This window comes from Equus caballus, chromosome 5 (assembly GCF_041296265.1).
Source record: "Equus caballus isolate H_3958 breed thoroughbred chromosome 5, TB-T2T, whole genome shotgun sequence".
In the NCBI taxonomy this organism is placed as follows: domain Eukaryota; kingdom Metazoa; phylum Chordata; class Mammalia; order Perissodactyla; family Equidae; genus Equus; species Equus caballus.
The window spans coordinates 24,642,628-24,662,422 of NC_091688.1; the positions used below are offsets into that span (position 1 = coordinate 24,642,628).

Consider the following 19,795-nt stretch of genomic DNA (forward strand, 5'->3'; position numbering starts at 1 on the left):
AATTGCCTTTCAGAGAGAATAATTGAGCTGCAGCACAGAGAGTAAGTCAGATAGAGTAAGCGTGGAGGCAGGGGACACTGGTGCCCCCATCCAGGTGAGAGAGGATTGTGTCATTGTGGATGGGAAAAGGTTTACTGGTTCCAGAAACCAACAGAGGCAGAATTAATAGAACTCCATGTCTGCCTGTATATGGGAGATGAGAGAGAAGGAGGAAGCAAACCAAAGATGACATCCAGGGTTCTGGAATGGGTGTTTTGTCTTTTAGATATTTTCCATCTACTAATGTCCAGTAAAAGGATTATTGGGACAAAGGATATGAACCTTTGAAGACTCTTGATTTGATTTGAGGGTATTATAGTCTCAAAGAGGCAGTCAGTTTACAATACCGAAAAACGGGTTTTTGTGCAGGAGAGTAATTTGATAAAAATAGTGTATGATGATGGAAACTTGTAGGTCAGATTCAGAGAGCTCTGGATGGATGGCTGTGGTAGGAATCCAGGAAGGGGAGGGTATTACCCATATCGTCATGTTCTTCTCAATAGTTGATCATTTGTTCGTTCATTCAGAAATCAGCTACTGACTGCCTGCCATGTGCTAGGACTGCACTGAATGCCGTGAGGACATATTGAGGAGAAAGAATCATATTCTCTTGCTTAGAAAGGGTTCATGTATGTAGGAGGAGATCAAGATACACAGCAAAAACTTTAGTAAAAGGCAGGACACGATGAATGTAATAGTAATGGTGGGAATTTGAGGAGAAGAGATTAATTCTAGAAAGAGAATGGGAGGGTGGGGTAGAGGACGGAGTAGAGTCAGACCAGGCTTCATTGAAGAGGTATTGTTTGAGCTGGTTTTATTGACTGCAGGGGGAAGTGTCGTACAGGTGGGCGAGAACAGTCCAGGTGGAGAAGAGAGCCCAAACTTGGGGACACGATGCTCCCCTGTTTATTGTGAGATCTGTCCTTTGGGCTGTAGCTGATGCCCGGAGAAGGCAGAGCAGTGTATTTCTGCATCTAAAGGTGGATGAGTAATACAGGAGTTTTTAAAACCAGGAGTGTCTCAGGGATTGTCTGCCTCACAAAACAGTGCCCTAATTTTGGTTGCAGAGTGGAGCAAATGGAAATGGATTTCCAATTCTGAAACATGGGTTTCCCTCCGGGCTTTCCCTAGGGAGGGGTGGGGCATCTTGCCTGCTTATGCGCTCCTGGGCTTCCAGGACTGACCAGGTATCCTGGGGCTGTTTTCTGGCACAGTGCTCGCTAATTCCCCCTGGAAAGTACAAGCCACGCCTCAGGCCACCAGGAAGATGCTCCCAGACCAGTGGCTCATATAAAGTTCGACCTCATGGTACAATTCCTCTAAGACATTTTCTGTTATTTTATGAAAACCAAGTGAGATAATATCCATGGAAGAGCTTTGTTAATTGCTGGGTGGATGCTGTGTGTTCATTCATTCAGCTAATTCTTACTGAGGGTCTGCTACAATGTTCTAGGTGTTGAGGATACAGCAGTGCCCCTCCTCACGGTGTTTACTGGTACGTGGGGCAGTCAACAGATAAATGTAAAGCCTATCGTATCTTAAATGGTGATAACAGTTCTGGAGAAAAATGAACAGGGAAGGGGGATAGGGACTGTTGGGTTGTGATTTTGAATGGGGTCTCGGGGAAGCCCTCATTTGAGAAGGTAACATTTGAGAAGCAACCCCAAGGAGATGAGTACGTGAGGGATATTGAGGGTGTTGGGGTATAAGTGTTCCAGGCAGAGGAAAAGTGAGTGCAAAGGCCCTGAGGGGGGAAGCTACCTGACATTTCTGAGGAACGACCAAAGTTCTCTGTGACTGCAGGGCAGTGAGTGAGTGGGGCAATGGTAGACATGAGGTTGGAGACATCCTGAAGGGAGAGAGAGTGAGCAGTGCAGAATATATGGGCCGTGGGGACCACTGTCAGGACTTCGGCTTTTATCCTGAGAGGAAGCCATTAGAAGGCCTGTTTATTACAACTATGGTTCTTCTCGTCCCTGCTCTGGCCTCCTAGCCGCCCTGACCCAGATGGCCTGGGTTTGAATCCAGTTTTGACAACTCACTTTGTAATCTTGGGCAAGTTACTTAACTTTCTGTGCCTCTGTTTCCTTCTCTGGAAAACGAGGATAATGATAGTTCCTCCCTCACCCGTGAGAATTACATGGGGTCGTGCTTGTAACGGGCAGTGCCTGGCACATGGTAAATGCTGTGTAAGTGTTTAAAAATTTTTTTTAAATACTGCAGCCTGGGGACTCAAACAGGTATTTATGCACCAGTTCATAGCAGCATTATTCACACTGGCTAGGGGGAAACTTCTCAAGTATCCATCAACAGGTGAATGGATAAACAAAATGTGATATAAAATGGGTACAGCTACTATGGAAAACAGTAGAGAAGTTCCTCAAAAAATTAAAAATAGAACTACCATATGATCCAGCAATCCTGCTTCTGAGAATATATCCAAAGGAAACGAAAACTCTATATTGAAGAGATATATGCACCCCCATGGTCATTGCAGTATTATTTAAACTAGCCAAGACGCTGAAACAACCTAAGTGTGCGTAGACAGACGAATGGATAAAAAAGTGTGGTAGTATATATATATACACACACAATGGAATATTATTCAGCCATAAAGGAAATCCTGCCACTTGCAACAACATGGATGGACCTTGAGGGTATTAAGCTAAGTGAAATCAGTCAAAATAAATACTGTATGACATCACTTATATATGGAATCTAAGAAAAGAAAACAAACTGAGAAAAAGAGATCAGATTTGTGGTTACCAGAGGCAGTGGGTGGAGGGAGGGGGAATGGGATGAAGGTGTTCAAAAGGCGCAAACTTCCAGTTATAAGATGAATAAGCCCTCAGATGTAATGTACAACATGATGTAACATGTAATGGACAACATGATGACTATAGCTAACACTGCTGTCTGATATGCAGGAAAGTTGCTAACAGAGTACATCCTAAGAGTTCTCAGCATAGGGAAAAAAAATTTCTTTGTATCTATATGAGATGATGGATATTAACTAAACTTATTGTGGTAATCATTTCACAATATATGTAAATGAAGCCATTATGCTGTATACCTTAAACTTATACAGTGCTATATGTCAATTATGTCTCAGTTAAACTGGAACAAATGTGGTATATATACACAATGGAATGTTATTCGTCCATGAAAAGGAATAAAATTCTGAAACATGCTACAACGTGGATGAATCTTGAAGACATGCTAAGTGAAGGGATCTAGACACAAAAGGAGAAATATTTTATGATTCCACTACTATGAGGTACCTGGAATAGGCAGCTTCCTGGAGAGAGAGGTAGATTAGAGGTTACTGGGGGCTGGGGATGGGAGAATGGAGTATCCTTGTTTCCTGGGTACTGTGAGTCCTTCCTGCACCTTTGTTTCCTTATCTGCAGGATGAGGGACATGAGTTCCATGATCCCTGGGGTCCCCTCCTGATCCAAAGTTCTGTGATCCCAGGACCTCTGGCCAAGGCTTCTGTCCTCAGTCCTCTATTTAGATCTGGGCTATTTAGCCGTCCTACCCTTTGGTAGCCTCCCGGGGCCATATGCTTTCTGGTCTGGGGAACCGTGGCTCTCTTTGCTTGCCTGGAAGGCCTGAGCAGCTGAGAGCTCTGTTCTGTAAAGATGTGGGATTGTGTCCTAGTATCACCAGGAAGGGATTTAAGTTACTGTCTATAAATACATCATGCCTTTAAAAAACCATTTCCAAATCATATCACCAGCACTCATTTGTAGAGCTTTTGACTATAACTTTCCGAGAGATGTCCCTGTGAATTATTTTGCTGTAGCCTCTTTGTAGTTCTGTGAGCCAGCTGAGAGTTGGGAGACCTGCAGAGTGGCCCCAGCTTGGCCACTGGCCTTTGGGTCAGTCTCTTCCCCTCTCTGGGCATCAGTGGCCTTGTCTGGGGGTGGGGCTGAGAGTCTTTGGAGTCTTTTAGTGCCCATTTTGTTTCATTTCTGAGTGAAGTGGTTTGGATGATGAACGGCACTAAGGAACTGAAGCCAGCTTCCTATCACTGGGCGTGGTGTCTATGGGAAAGCCATATCCACAAGTCCCCGTGGAACATACACAAGGCTCTGCCCTGGGTAGTCCTAGGATGCAATGCCATCCTGCCTGTCTGCGGGTCACCTTTTAAGAGCGCAGAGTCCTCAGTCTGTACAAATACAGCATGGTCCGAGTCTAAGCTGTTTCATGGCATTAGTATTTAGGTGATGGAAGGAGCATCAACACATAACTCATCATCCTTCATGGCTGCTTGTACATCACTTAATTCATAAAAAATCCATGCATTCATATAAAATGGGGAGAATTATGCTATTTATCCTATAGGATAGTTATAAGAATTAAGTGAATTAATACAGGTAAGACTAAGAGTTAGGACAGTTTGGCATTTTGCCAGTGATTGCAATATGCAATCACTTAATAAATGATTGATGCTATTGTTTGCTGTTACTTAGCAGGATGGGATTGACAAGTTGCCATCTATAGACAGCTTTTCCATTAAAATAAACTTCTAGGTGGCATATTTGTTATTTTAGTAGTTTCTAGGCATCGTAGTTGAAGTCCTAGATCTTTTAAAGCGAGTTTAGAAGTGTAAATACCTAGGTATAAATTGTATTCTATGAGTTTTCCAGGCGTCCTTGACCTTTCGTATCCTTGTCAGGTGAGACTGACTTTCACTCAGCCCTGGGGCCCTACGTGTCCAGAAGCTCCAGGCCAGCATCCTGCCTACTTCCTTCAACTTACACAGCTATTTCGGTCAAATACCCTTGACTGCTTCTTTGCAACTTTTCAGAGAGGGGGCGTTGTTTTCCCTCTTTATAAATCCTCACCTAGAGGTGACTTCTTTCTGACATTCAGATCCTTTCTCTCCTTTTCGCTGAGGGCAAATAATTACTTCCCTTTGTGACTCTTTTTTGAGGGGATTTTTACAGTTGGAGGAGAACAAGGTGACTACCTCTTGTGTAACAACAACTGATACTTTTGTGAGTATTAACCCTGTGTAAATGCATTTTCCCCCCTTATAGGTGAAGGAGTGAAGCTCAAAGAGGTTGGGTGACCTACTAGGGTCACAGAGGCAGGGCCTGTCCCCAAGCCTGACTCCCAATGTGGCTTTGGGTCTCCTCATGGTGACCTTTTTTTCTAACAAGAAGACAGTTTCTTTTCTCTATGGCTTCTCTTATTCCCAAAAGTTGGAGTTACTTATTATTTTAACCACACAGAATGGTGACTATCCTTATTTACTTCTGCCTTCCAGAAAGGACTCTATATTTATCAGAAGCCTCTTAAAGGCGCTGTAATTTTTCCTTAGAACATTCCTACAGAGATGATCCTCAATTGGCAGCAGAGCTCTGGGTATGTCAGTTGCTTCATGGAATGGAACAGTCTAGAATGATTAGTGGTCCCATCACCGTTCACTGCTGAGGCTGCAAGGAGGAATAGTCCCTCAAGGGCTGTAAATCTATTTGTGAAGATGGGACAGAGTTAAACGCATAAACAATATTAAAGGCGAAACCCTCACTTTCCTTCTAGCTGGAAGGGGTCCTTTTTACGTCAAACCTAGCCATCCCTGAAGTATGGCCATGCTGTCTTCTGAGAGTCTTTTATTTCTCCGTGTCCCTTTCTCGATATCCCGTGTGTCAGTCACAACAAGAAGTGTCCTGGGGCTAAGCCCACCCCAATGGCCTGCTCCAGGGACCCAGCTTTGAATTCCTCTGTGGTCCCTCAGAAGTGTGCCCAGCAGCTTGCCTAGCTCTTGTCCTGGGGCTGCTCTGCCCTCCAGGGCATTTGTTTGCCCAACCCAGGGGAGCTAGTCCCTGAGCAGTGGGAATGCTTGGCACCGCACCAGTTCTCACAGACAACCCAGGTGTCTGGGCTACCGGCCTGCAATTTGCTAGGCCAGGCTCCCCAAATTCAGGGGAACCTTTCACACATCCCAAGTTGCTGCTTGTGCCTTCTCTCCTCACCACCCCAGTGGAGGCCTCAAGGCCATCCACAAATTCCTTGTCAGGAGCCCACGTATTTGGGGGCTTCTTATAGGTTCTAGGGGCTTCCACCTTCTTACTTGACACTGGGGTAGGGGTGAGAATGAGACTGAAGTGGATTATGTTTGCGAAGGGAGGGGGTGCATTGTTTAAGGCTAAATTAGACTGCATGGGGAATGATCTGTGCCTCTCCTCTGGGTTAAGCAGAGAGCATTATCACATGTGGTCAGGAGGCCCCAGCTGTGTCCTCACATGTTACTAGTTGAGATGATGCTTTCATAACGTCAGTGCTGTTTCATTCAAGAGCTCTGGCCTGGCAATGATAAGTGGATCATTGCCTTACTCAGGCCCCAGTGCCAAAAACTCCAGCAGACACTACCCTCATGAGAGTCACTGGGGTTTTCACCTATACCAGACCCTGACTTGCTGTCATCTCTGAGAATTTAAATCAAATTAGCCTAAAGCAAATTAAGGGCATGGCTAATTCTGTGTCAATGTCAGAGCTGCAGACACTTGATTTTATTGCTTCCTGCAGTCTGAGAGAAGGTACAGTCTAGGCTACTTGCATTCATTTCACTTCTCTGGAAGAAGAAAACCTGAATTTAGTATTCTAAGAAAGACAGAGACATGGCTTGAGAAAACCAGATTCTCTATTCTGTATCCTTTGGGTTTTGTTTGGCCAATGATAAAGGTTTCAATTTTCGGTGCCTCTAGAAAAAGAGCCTGATGATATAATATCACCACTGAATACACAGTTTGTTTCATGGTTTGAATTGTAAACAGAAGGAAAGTAGATGGTTTTGAGCAATATTTCTAAACTTCCTTCGTGATTGTTTTCTATGGAGACTGCAGGTATGCCTTTTGGATATGTTATTGGATTAAACAGATGGAAGGTTGCAAGCTGTCCCATTTCTGGTTAAAAGCTCCCCTTTTAAAACCACATCCTTTCCCTGAATATAGTCAACAGACCTGTTAAAAGAACTAGAAAAAAATTCCCTTTATGCACAGCCGCAGGACTTGTGCTAACTCAGTCTTTATCGTTGCAGCTAACTTGTGTTTCCTGCAGCGTCAGGGTCCCGTGCAGGCTGTGTTTTCTCTGTGGCCTGATTGTAGGCAACGTGAGGGCAGGGATTGCGTCTTCCTTGTTTTTGTATCACCGGTAACTCTTGGCCATGTCTTTCTGTACTAGATTTTCAGGAAATGATTGCTGAATTGAATTAACCAAGCCTAAAGTAAAATATTGATGAGATGGAAGGGAAGCAAATTATATTTAAGCTTCAGTGAGTAACTTCCCATAAGATATGGTAAGCCAATTTATTCCATTATGCAGCTGAAATGGATCTGCAGTTCTCAGAGCGGTGGGATCATCATGGAACATTTACTCTTGAAGTCATCTCTTTTAAAAACAACAAACAAACCAATCTCTGTTAATAAGGTAGTAAATCCTTATAACAGACCACAAGATTTACTACTGTCACAACTTCTCCTTGTGAGTAAGTCTCTGTAGGTTTCCATTCAACAAACATTTATTGAGCCTCTGCGAGGAGCTAGAACTCTAAAGATGGGAAATTAAAGGTAGAGTCTTTAGAGCAAGAAGTTAAGAGCACACACTTGGGAGGTGGTTGATCAGGTTCAAATTCCAGCTCTGCCACTTTCTACCTGTGTGATACTAGACAAAGGTTACTATCAGTTTCTTCATCTGTGAATTGGGTCTATAATATACCTCACAAGGTTATGAGGATTAAGTGCAATAATGCTTGTAATTATTATTCTCACTGCAAATATTCTTCTTGATCTCCAGGGCCTGTCAGCCTAATGTAAAGACCATGTGACATTCCTATCTCAGGACATTTTGTACTTGCTGATTCCAATCCCTCTGTCTGGACCGTGCTTCCCTTGGATACGGTCATGGTTCACACGCTCAACTCCCTGGAGCCTTTACTTAGATGCCAAGATCTCAGTCAAATTTTCTTTCACAACTCTGTTTAACACTGACCATCACCCTCTTCCTCCTGGCACTCCTTATTTCATCTTATTGTCTTATCACACACCATTTATTTTACTTATTTATTCCATCTATTGTCTATCTCTCCCAACTGAATGAATGTTCCACAAGGGTGAGGATTTTGATCTAGTTCGTCACTGGTCTATTATCAGCGCTGAAACCATGTGTGCCTCATGTTAGGTGCTCAGTAGGTATTTGTGGAAAGAATGAATCAAGGAGTCCTCAGGGCAGTCTAGCAGAGGGCATGTTGAACTCTGCCTGTGGGTGTCAGGGGAGGTGTCACAGAGAGATGGCTTGGTGTTGAATCTTAGACTAGCAGTGCTCGACCTTTCTCTGTTAAGACACTGTGTTAGTCAGGGTTCTGCAGAGAAACAGAACTAGCAGGATTTATCTATATCTATATATCTATATCTATATCTGTCACATGATTATGGAGGCTGAGATGTTCCATAATCCTCCATCTGCAAGCTGGAGAGCCAGGAAAGGTGGTGGTGTAATTTCTAGTCTGAGTGCAGAAGACCTATGTCCTAGCTTGAAAACAGTCAGGCAGAGAGAGCGAAGTCTCCCTTACCCCACTTTTTGTTCTATTTAGGCCTCTAGTGGATTAGATGAGGCCCACCCACATGGGAGGGCAATCTGCTTTGCAGAGTCTACTCATTTACATGTTAATGCCACTTCAGAAGCACCCTCACAGACACACCCAGAATAATGTTTAGCCAGATCTCTGGGTACCCTGTGTCCCAGTCAAGTTGACACATAAAATTAACCATCCTGGACACACATGGCGGGTTATGTTCCTGTGTGTGACATCTGATTCGCAGTTTCTAAGTAGCTACCATATCTACACTCCTTTCTCTACAGGTTAAGAAAGCAAATTGGCATTCAAATGAGAAAGTAATACTCTTATTGCGATAAGCTCAAATTCAGTCTAATATTTACTTTAAAAGGCAAACTCCTTATAAACTTGATACATTCACAATTTTAGTAATAAATATGTGACTTGTCCTATCACTGGGGTATTGAGAAATGTCTTTTAGGATGGATAGGGTTTGCCAGGCAGACAACCAGGGGAATAGTGTTTGAGGCAGAAGGAACAGCATATGTGAAGGCGTCAAGGCCCAATGTGATTGGGGAACCATAAATAATTTGATATGACTAAAGCAGAGGATTCCTGGGAGGGAAGCAGTGAGATATGAGGCTGTTGGAGACCAAATTATAAAGGACTTTGTTTGCTAAACTAATGGAATTTTATCTAGAAGACAACGGAAGCCATTGAATGGTTCTAAGCAGAGTGGTATTGTATTTTTAAACTTATAGTTGATTATTTTCATAATTTAATATTTTAAAAATTTGGATTGAACAATAATTCACACAGTACAATATTCAAAAGGGTGTATGCAGTGAAGATCTCTCTCCCAGGAACAATCTGTGTTTCTAGTATCTTATGTATACTTGCAGAGATAAATGCATAGACAAGAAAATGTTTGTTTTCTGTTTTTACCCAAATGGCAGTGAAATTACACATAGGAATACTGATATGCCTGAACATCATCCTTCTGAAAAGAATATTCAGTTAAGAGAGGTTTGCATCGTTAACTAAGGTGATGACACCTAGTTTTTCACTTGGGCGACTGTAGACCTGGGGCACATTCTCCAAGTTGGGGAATAGGAGGTGGGCTGAGGGTGAGACATGTCAAACTGAGGAACCAGTGGGGTATCCCAGTGACATGCCCATAAGCGTCTTAAAGTCAGGAGAAGTGTCTGGTTTGGAAAGATAGATTTACAGGTTATTGATGTATAGATGTTTGTTAAAGCCACATTAATGGATGCAGTGGCCTAGGAAAGGAGGTATATTGAGAAGAGAAAAAGGCCAAGAACATTCCACATTGTTGTAGTAGTCAGGATTCAAGTCTGGCTAATGTAAAGAGGAAAAGGTTATTAAAAGTACATTAGTTACCCACAGAATTTATGGAAAGCCCAGGAAAATGTCTGGAGGCTATACAGCCAGGAACAATGCCCAAAATCATATGGCAGAGCTGGTCCCATGAATATACCACTGCTGCTGCTACTGGACATGGATTTGCAATGTAATGCATCAGTGGACTCTGGGTACCAATTCCAGAACTACCTACTGCTGCCTCTGGGAACTGGATGATGCTGTCATGCTCTTGCAAAAGGGGTCCTGCACAGTTCCTCCATTAGACAGCAGTCAGTGACTGGGATGGGTGTCTCTGATGGGCAGATTCTAGGTCATATGCTTACCCTTCAGCTACAAGGGAGGTTGGAGAAAGAAGATTTGTGGTATCTTCAGCTTCTGGGGTGAGAGACAAGCTCTACTTTGCAAGGTGGTGATTCCCCCAACACAGGAAGACAATTTAGACACTGTGTGGCCATGAAGAATGTCAACTTCCATTACAGGAGTCAAGCGCTGAAGGTATAACAATTAGAAGGTAATTGGTGACTTTTGAGAAAGAAAATTCTGGAAAGTGTTGGGAATGGATATCTGATTGCAGTGGGTTGAGAAATGAGTGGGAAATGAGGAAATTGAACGATTGCTTGTACATTATGGTTTCAGGAAGGAACACTAGGAAGAGGAGGAGAGTTAATAGACCCAGAGAGGTACATAGGAGCTGAAACAGTAGTAAGATTATAGTCTAAGAGAAATTAGTCTGTGAAAGAGAGATCTGAGGACAAAGGAGGGAATAGAGAGGAGGGTGGATAGTTGATGGAATGGTATCCCTGAGCAAGTAGAGGAATGGGTTTCAGTGTAGTATGGAAGGATGGTGTAAATGCACTTGCTTGTATTTGTGGAGGTGAAATGTAGAGCAAGAGTGGATACTAATGGCCTCTACTTTCTGTGTGAGTGGGGAGATGATGTTGACTGAGAATGAGAAGGGCACAGGTCAGGTGGGATCTTGAAAGGAGTAGTGAAGATTTGGAATATCTGTGGATGGGGAGGGGAGAGAGTTGTTCAAGGAAGAGGAAAAGGATTGGTGAGAAGCATCGAGGGACTCAGCTAAGGATGGAAATGATAGCCCAGCCCCTGCTGTTGGAACTATGCAGTGCTGGGTTTGGCAGGACAAGTGTGGTGGGAGGACAAGGAGAGAGGTGGTTAGGGTGGTGGGGAGAGAGTACTTGAACTGATGTAACAGGGTCTAGTATGATGGGAAAGCAAGTGAAATCTGGAGAGAGTTGATGGTTGAAAGAAAAGATGAGGGTGGAGATATAACCAAAGAGTAGGTTGGATCGAGATAAAAGAGAGAAAAGGAGGCGTGGAAGTGTATAATCATTGTGTCAAATGCTAGTGGGTAGGATTCCAAAGATGGAACAACTTCCGATGATGACAAGGCCTAGGATATGGAGAAGAGGTGAAGGTCCCTGGGGATAAAGAGGCTGGAGTGTGGAATAATTTTTCCCTATGGATGTTAATGTTTCCTGTGCTGATAGCAGGAGATGAGCTGGAAAGCCAGGTGCAAAGATTTAAGGTATGAAAGGGAGGGGCCAAGTTGATAAATGGGATAATTAATGAAAGATAAGCCCAAGTTCTGACGTATTTGTAAACATTCAGTAGATGTTAGCTATCAATAATCAGATGGTAGTAATGAGGAGGTGGTCTTGCTGGATGGCATGAATCTTAAAGGAGGGGAATATTTTGGGGGGCAAGAGGGGGACACCAAACAGGTCTTGTTTGTAAGATGAATGTGTGGGGATTGGAAATTCCCTACACCTAACTCCAGGATGTAAGGGAGAGCATGAGGAAGAGCAGGGTGCTCCAGGAGAACCGATTTCAACTAAAGAAAGAAGGTAGTGGGAACAATGCATGAAGATGTTGAGGCTGGGAATTTCTCTGTGCACAAAGACAGGGTCCAGAGTACTCAGAGGGAAGCATGTGAAGGAGGCCTTTAGCTGGAGAAGGATGCAGGAGAAGAGTAATCATGAGTAAAGTGAGGTTGAAAGCAACAAAAAAAGTAAAGTTTACCTGCAGAATTTGCTATGGATGCCATCATGTCACCACACAGACCTGGGAGCCTGGGGAATGAAACTGTTCAAGAACCTGAAAGACTGAGTAGTTCTTTTCAATAACACATTGCCATCAATCTGTGACAATGTTATTTGCATGCATATGACAGAAAATAAGATGAGCAGAAAATGGGTGAATCTGGCTAGTTGAGAAGGCAAGTTATAGCCCAAATTAAGGGAATTATTTATTTAGTATGGTTGAAAAGGTAAAACTTGATAGGTCACACACAAACATTGTCACTGTCCCTTCATCCATGTTGACTCAACTTGAAATTCTTGGTTCTTCCTAATTTCAAGGTTGTGTTAAAGAACTCTCTGGAACTATTTGGAATGTGAGATGGATTTTCTGATACAAGAAGTCCCCTGGGAAATGTGATTCTCCTACCATATGGTGCTGTCATGTTTTTAGCATACTAAAATTAAAGGAAAAAGTTTGGAGTATTCTGTTTTATTTATCGCCTCTCCTGAACTTCAGGCAAATAAGAAAAAATCCAAATTAATATCTTGAAATGCTTTTAAACAGCTAGAATTCCAGCTGCCAGTGCAGTAAGAGGGAACTTATGCAAAACTGTGTAATAGAGTATCAGTGTAAACACAGAAAAATAGCACAGTGAGGAAATGCTTATTTTATATTGTTCCAGAGGCTTCTTAAAATGAGAAAGAATTCTCTAATAATCAAAACTCTTCAATTCAGTTTAGGAAATATTTGAGACCCTTTCTGAGAAGGTGCTGGCTGTAGACCCTGTGTAGATGTATTTGTTTTCTAGGGCTGTGTGACAAATTACCACAAGCTGAGTGGTTTAATACAACAAAACTTAATTCTTTCACATTCTGGGAGGCTAGAAGTCTGAAATCAAGGTGCTGGCAGGGCCACGCTCTCTCTGAAGGCTCTAGGAGAGAATCTGTTCTGTGCCCTTCTTTTAGCTTCTGGTATTGCTGGTAGACCTTGGTGTTCCTTGGCTTGAAGACATGTCACTCCAGTCTCTGCATCAGTAGTCACATGGTGTTCTCTCTGTGTCTGTCTTAGTCTCCTCTTCTTACAAGCACACCGGTCATACTGGATTAAGGGCCCACCATACTCCAGTATGACCTCATCTTAACTAACCGAACCTGCAATGACTCTATTTCCAAGTAAGGTCACATCCGAAGGTTCTGGGAAAGACATGAATTTTTGGGGGGACACTACTCAACCCGATACAAGAGGCTTCTAAAATGAATAACAGATGGCTTCTGTCTTCAGGAAGGTATAGTTTCTGATATAGTTGGAGAAATGGCCACAGGAAACTATAATGCAAAGCAATGTGTTCAGTGGTAACGGATACAGAATACCGTGGACACGTGGAGGGGCAAGGATTGGTTGTGACTATGGGGTAGTCATGGAAGGCTTTAGGGTGGAGGTAGTGGCAGGCCTGAAGGATGGCTAGTATTGTAGTGTCATGCCTGAAGGATAACACCAGCTGGCAGAAACAGGGAAGCTGGGCATTCTGGGCTGAGGGACTAGTCTGAGCAGGCACAGACATGCAAGTGTGCTTCCACTGTCTGGGATGCTCAAGGTGTCTGGAGTGTATGGCTAGAGGATGGCACGGCCTTTGGGTAGTGGTTGCATGCGTTGTGGTGGCCACTGGGAAGGGCTGGAGAAGGGAGGAGGGATGAAGTGCAGATGGAGCGGAAGGGAGATAAGAAAGGTAATGGGCACCCAATCGTTCATCTCCATGAATGCCTGCCACAGAATGGGATCTTCGAGAGGTAGTGGCTAAGGGCAGAGTTCAAGGAGAGGCTGAATGACTGTTCCTTAAGGGAGCTCTGGATGATGTTGCTGGACTCAGGGCAGCAGGACTAGGTGATTTCTGTGCTCCTTCTCAGCTCTCAAGTTCTGTGACTATCAGGTAGATATGTCTTTTTGCTCACCATATTTTACCTCTCTCACTAGCTATTAAGCTTTGCTTCCTCCCTTCTTTCTCCCTATCAAGCATCTTCTACATGCCAGGCACTGAAGATGCCATCGTGAACAAGAAAACAAGGACAGCGTCATTTTAATCTCTTCCCTGTAGCATCAGCACAAGGAGGCCATGGGAGGTTCTCCATAAATGTTGCTTTGAATTGAATGAGTGATGAAAAATGACAAGGCAGTTTTTCCCTGGGTGAGAAGTTCTGCTTCAGAGTAGAGCTGCTTTGAGCGATGATTCCAGGAACCTCCTTATGAGGAGGTGGCGAGGAGGTGGCTGCTTACATGTGTTTGAATTCTGAGTCATCAAAAAGGCTCCTTTGTCTCCCAAAATACCTCCTTCATCTAGGCTGTGGGTGCATTTAATTCCACTATTGGAAGTTGAGTTAAAATGCAGATGCCCTATGAAGAGAGGATGTCCATTTAGCCTCACCAGTCTTTTGCACTTCAATATGAGGAATTTTCTCAGCCTTTTCTGCATGGCAAGTTTCTGAGAAAAGTGCACAGAGGGAAGAGGGACCCAGGGTAGGAGTACTGGACATGCCGAGGGTCAACTTTGTCAAAGTTAGCAGTTTGGATGACCTTATCTTGGGGATGTAGTCTTTTGGCCTAGAAAAATCTGTTATTATCCATTTGCTGGTGTACACTGGACAAGAAATGAATATTTCTATTGTTAAGTTTTATGGCTACAAAACTGTTGTTTGTTTTGTTTTTTAAAATGGCAATAAATCCCACCTCCCTTACCCTCACCCCAACAGAAGTAATTTGTGTGGCAACCTGATCTGTGGTCTTTATTGACAAGGCTATGCTACATATGGTTTGTGTGTTCATGTGACAGAAGGGCTCTATATTTGTCAGGGAAGGCTAATGATAGCTAATGTAACAAATATCTCCCAAAATATCAATGGCTTATTTTAGAGGGTTTTCTTCTTCTTTTTTTTAGCTGAGGAAGATTTGCTCTGAGCTAACATCTGTGCCAATTTTCCTCTATTTTATATATTTTTGCTGTCACCACAGCATGGCTGACAAGTGGTGGGGGTCCACACCCGGGATCCAAACCCGCAAACCCAGGCCACCAAAGTGAAGCATGCCAAACTTAACCACTAGGCCACTGGGCTGGTCCCCAGAGTTTTTTTTTTTCATTCACGTCACAATACGCTCTGAGTTGATTGTGTGGGGAGAGGGCACTCCACATAGTCTTTCAGGGACCCAGGCTCTTTCCATCCGTACATCCATTATTTTCACCACGTGGCTTGGAGGTCACACTAGCTTCATCTGGAAGACACGTCAGGGGGAAGAGAAAGAACACTTACTTGGCCTGGGAGGGACACACATTTCACCTCACAATCCCTTGGCGAGAACTAGTCCCAGAGACCCACCTGGGTGGAAAGAGGCTGGGAAATGTAGTTTAGCTGTGTGCCTAGGAAGAGGAAGCAGCCTTGGTGAGTCTCTGACCCAGGCTTATCAGAAAGCATTTACACATTTTTCTTTTGTCTGTGACATGCCTGACCCTTGGGGGTTGTCACTAAGGGCACAGGGGACAAGAGAGGATAGCAGTGACCTGGAAAATGTCCAGTGCTTAGAATAGTGAAAAGTTCCTCACTGTGCTTGGTGAAGGGCATCATCCTGTTGTTGGGTTTTTGCTATGTAGGGAGATTGAAGTCTTGATTCAGAGAAATGGCTCTATTTTGTTTGCTTGTTTATTTGCTCTTTAATGGAAGTAGGAAAAGCTAATGGAAATCTCCCTTCCTTACATGTTGGCATCACTTTGGAATAGGAGTTTTGGGGTTTTGAATGGTATAGCTTCTGTAATATGTTTCCCTTCCCTTTGGAGATAAGAGTACATTATTTTTTGGAGAAGATTTACTGATCCTCTCGTCTACCTCCCTCAGTGTCTAGACAAGGAAACTGAGAGTAAAAGAAATTGTCCAAATTCACGTAGCAAGTTAGTGGCTTATGTGGGTCTCAAACCCCGTTTTCCAGATTTCTCCGGTGGTGTTCCTTCCACCACCACACAGCTGTTCCCTAGAGCACTTCTATTTGGAGAATCGACCTGTCCTGGTGGGATTGGCAGACACCAGCTGCAAGGGAGCAGGCTTGACCAGGTGAAATAGGAAGGTTCCTTCTAGCTCTGAGAGTCCTGGACTGACGGTGTTCAAGTACATGGTGTCTGTGTAATCCCTGGCCTGACAGAAGTGATGGAGCTATCCAAGAATTTGTGACTTTACTGAGAAAACAGAATCTCAATTCTTCATTCTTCTCACTTGTTTCTTTCATTTTTATCTTTTTTTAAAACTATGTTTGTTTTTTAAATATAATTTTTCTAATGGTTAAAGTAAAACTTTAACTATAGAAATTAAGTAAATATATACAAATGTAACAAAATATGTACGAATATAACAAAAAGTTGCCTGTAATGCCGTAACTTGACAATGCAGTGATAACTACTGCTGTTACTGTTTTACGTCTTTCCGTGTGTTTCCTGACCACTTTTCAACACATAAATATTTGTATAGTTATGCACAATATAATTAGAATGAAATATTATATAATATGAAATAAATATTCTGCAACTCTGAAATATTTCATATTACCTAATATGAAATATTGCAAAACCCTTAAAAATTGTTTTAAAATAAGTCATGATATAGAAAAATGCTCATATATATTTGTGTACTTATGCACAATATAATTAGAATAAAATTCTAATTTTATTTGTCTTCTTTGTTTCCTTATTTGCTTTTTAATGAAAGTAGGAAAAAGCTAATGGAAATCTCTCTGCCATACACCTGGGAATAAAATTCTAATTATATTGTGCATAGGTATACAAATATATATGAGCATTTCTCCACATCATGACTTATTTTAAAACAATTTTTTAAGGGTTGCGTAATATTGCATCTTGGAGTATTGCTATGGAAATGCGCTATGCTGAAGGCAACAGCTTGGGCGAGGAGGAGGGAAGAAGTTGTGTCTTTGATTCTTGGCCCTGATGCTGTGCTTCTCTTCTCCCAGGGCATCAGCAGCCTGTTCAGTTCTCTGAAAGTTGTCCGGCTGCTTCGTCTGGGACGAGTAGCCCGTAAGCTGGACCACTACATTGAATATGGAGCTGCCGTCCTGGTCCTGCTGGTGTGTGTGTTTGGACTGGCTGCTCATTGGATGGCCTGCATTTGGTACAGCATCGGGGACTATGAGATCTTCGACGAGGACACCAAGACCATCCGCAACAATAGCTGGCTTTACCAATTGGCAATGGACATTGGCACCCCTTACCAGTTTAATGGGTCCGGCTCAGGGAAGTGGGAAGGTGGTCCCAGCAAGAATTCTGTCTATATCTCCTCGTTGTATTTCACCATGACCAGCCTCACCAGCGTGGGCTTTGGGAACATTGCCCCGTCCACAGACATCGAGAAGATCTTTGCAGTGGCCATAATGATGATTGGCTGTAAGTATGGCAGTTGCTTGGGTGGGGTGGGGCAGGGCAAATACGGTTTGGCCATCCCTTCTATTAGCTGAAAATAGGGCAATGGCTACAGTGCCAGCAGGGTCAGAGTGTAATAAATTAAAATACAGGAGGGATTTATTTTTAAAGACTATTTTTATAGTTTTCCTGATAATTAAAGCAGTACAAGTTTACTGCAAAGAAATTTAGAAAATACAAAAGAACACAAAGTAGAAAATAAAGACCAATCATAATTCTACCTCTCAGAAATAGCTACTGTTACCTTTTGGTCTCTGCTTTACAGATTATTTTCTATCCATTTCTGAACACATAGGTATAGATATTTATAAAGTTAAAATGAAATCATGCTATACATACAACTTGGTAAACTGCTTGTTCATAGAGCAGTGAATTGTGGAAATCTCTCCATGTCCATTTAAACAGAGCTCTAGATCTGCGTGCTCCAATATGGTACCAGAAAAAGAAGGTATGAAAAAAGAATTTGAAGTATCTCATTAATTATCTTTTATGTTGATTCTATCTATGTTGAATTGATAATATTTTTGATATAATGGGTTAAATAAAATATCCTATTATAATTAGTTTCATGTTTCTTTTGCTTTTTTGATGCTCCTAGGAAAATTTTCAATCTTGTTCCTATTGGACAGCGCTGATCTAGATCGTTTTTCATATTTGCTTGATGGTTGAGAAACTTTTCAAATTCCCCCCAAAAAATCCCCCAGAAATAAACAGCCTCTTGTTCAGTTGAGAAGTAATGGGTTATAGGATTACCTTGACTGGACTGAAGTAAAACGACCCTTGTTCTGGAGGAAGATACTTAAATCTCCATCACTTACCCGTTGACCATCGTGTGGCTGTTGTGTTGCTACGTCTGGAAACAACAATGAACTCCCTTCACTAAAGGGAGTCTTAGAGTGGTGTAGACCTTACTGAGCTGGGAAAGCACATGAACTTAAGTGCATTGGACTCACGTGAACCTGCCAAGTGCACCCTGTTGGCGCTTCAATGACAAGTTGTGACATGGGAGAGGACAGTCCTCTGGTCTGGTAAAGCATCTGGTTGGACAGGGGTCTGGTCATCCATGATGAAGTTGGGCTCTGGTTCCAGTAGGCAGAAACCATTTTGTTTGTTGTGCTCCTTTAGGGTGGAGTTGACGCATTAATTTTCACACCTAGCAGAGAATTCTAAGACCAGGGAAACCTGAGGCTTCAATTTGTGTTGCTTTGTCCAAACCACCAAAAGTCCAATGTCCTGCTCAGCCAGTGGATTTTGTTACCCTAAGTTGTCGTTTTGCTGCTTGCCTCCTCCTTTTTCATGGCCACCTCATCATGTCTGATGCAGTCCTTTCATAAAAGCCCTCTGCAGGCGTAGAACTTCCTTCTGAATATTTACCGAATGTGTCTAAGGGGGCAATTGATTTGTGGGAAGTGTGTGCTGATGGCGCTTTGGGTTTGCTCCTTACTTTAAAAAGGGTTTTAATCTAGATGATTGCCTGACCATGGGAAGCAGCATTAAGTATCTGTGGGTGGCTAATTGCTTTAGCTTAATTAGAACTTGTGGTGTTTTCTCTTGTCGTGTAAAAGAATTTAAGACCTTTGCTATTCTAGAACGATTTCAACAATGTCAACTGTTTCAAGCTTAACAGCACCAGTTTTCTAGGCAGTGCTGTTTTGTGAGCCTTGGGGTACTGGGAAAATAACCAGATGCTTCTGTGTCTTAGAGGGAGAGATGAGACACTGTCAGTTGAAATACTGCATTATATCTATTACAGAAAATTTGCTAACAGTGGTCAGTTAGAAAATGGGCTCCATTTCATGGGCTCCCCAAAGGCTTTCAAATACCAGGAGACATTCTCGCAACTTTTTACCTGGAAGAAAAGAAAAAACGAAATAGTTCTGGTGGCAATATAATAAGCATAAGCAGTTTATTTTTGCAAAACTATTCTTCTGCGGAAAGCGTAATTTCTTGGGTATAGTCTCCTAGGAAAACCTCAATTGTTATCACCTCTTTTCTCTCCCCACCTTCTCAGAACTTGTGATGTTTCCATTTCTTTTTTAAAAAAGTGTAATACACAGGCTGTCCCCTCTGCATTATGCAGCCACGTATGATGTTTAGTAGACAAATCTACTTAATAGTAACCCTGTTTCCCGAACACCTGTTATTTGCCGGATGCTATGCTAAGTGCTCTACACACGATTTCTACTGCTCACAGCTCTATACCTTAGAGAGTCTTATCTCCGTCCTGTAGTGAAATGGAAGCTCAAAGAACTTAACTCACTTTCCCAGCAATGTGGGGCTGGTAAGCAGGAGAGACAGGATTC

At 42.7% G+C, this 19,795-nt stretch overlaps 1 protein-coding gene across 4 annotated transcripts in view; it reads left to right on the forward strand.

The window, feature by feature from the left end:
* The window catches only part of KCNH1 (potassium voltage-gated channel subfamily H member 1), a 372,158-nt gene that overhangs the window by 129,890 nt on the left and 222,473 nt on the right, over window positions 1-19,795 (forward strand). For all 4 annotated transcript variants that reach the window (XM_014739610.3, XM_070266741.1, XM_023640768.2 and 1 more), the window contains exon 7: window positions 17,027-17,456. In XM_014739610.3, coding sequence (XP_014595096.2) covers window positions 17,027-17,456 — 430 coding nt within the window. The remainder of the gene's footprint in view (window positions 1-17,026; window positions 17,457-19,795) is intronic.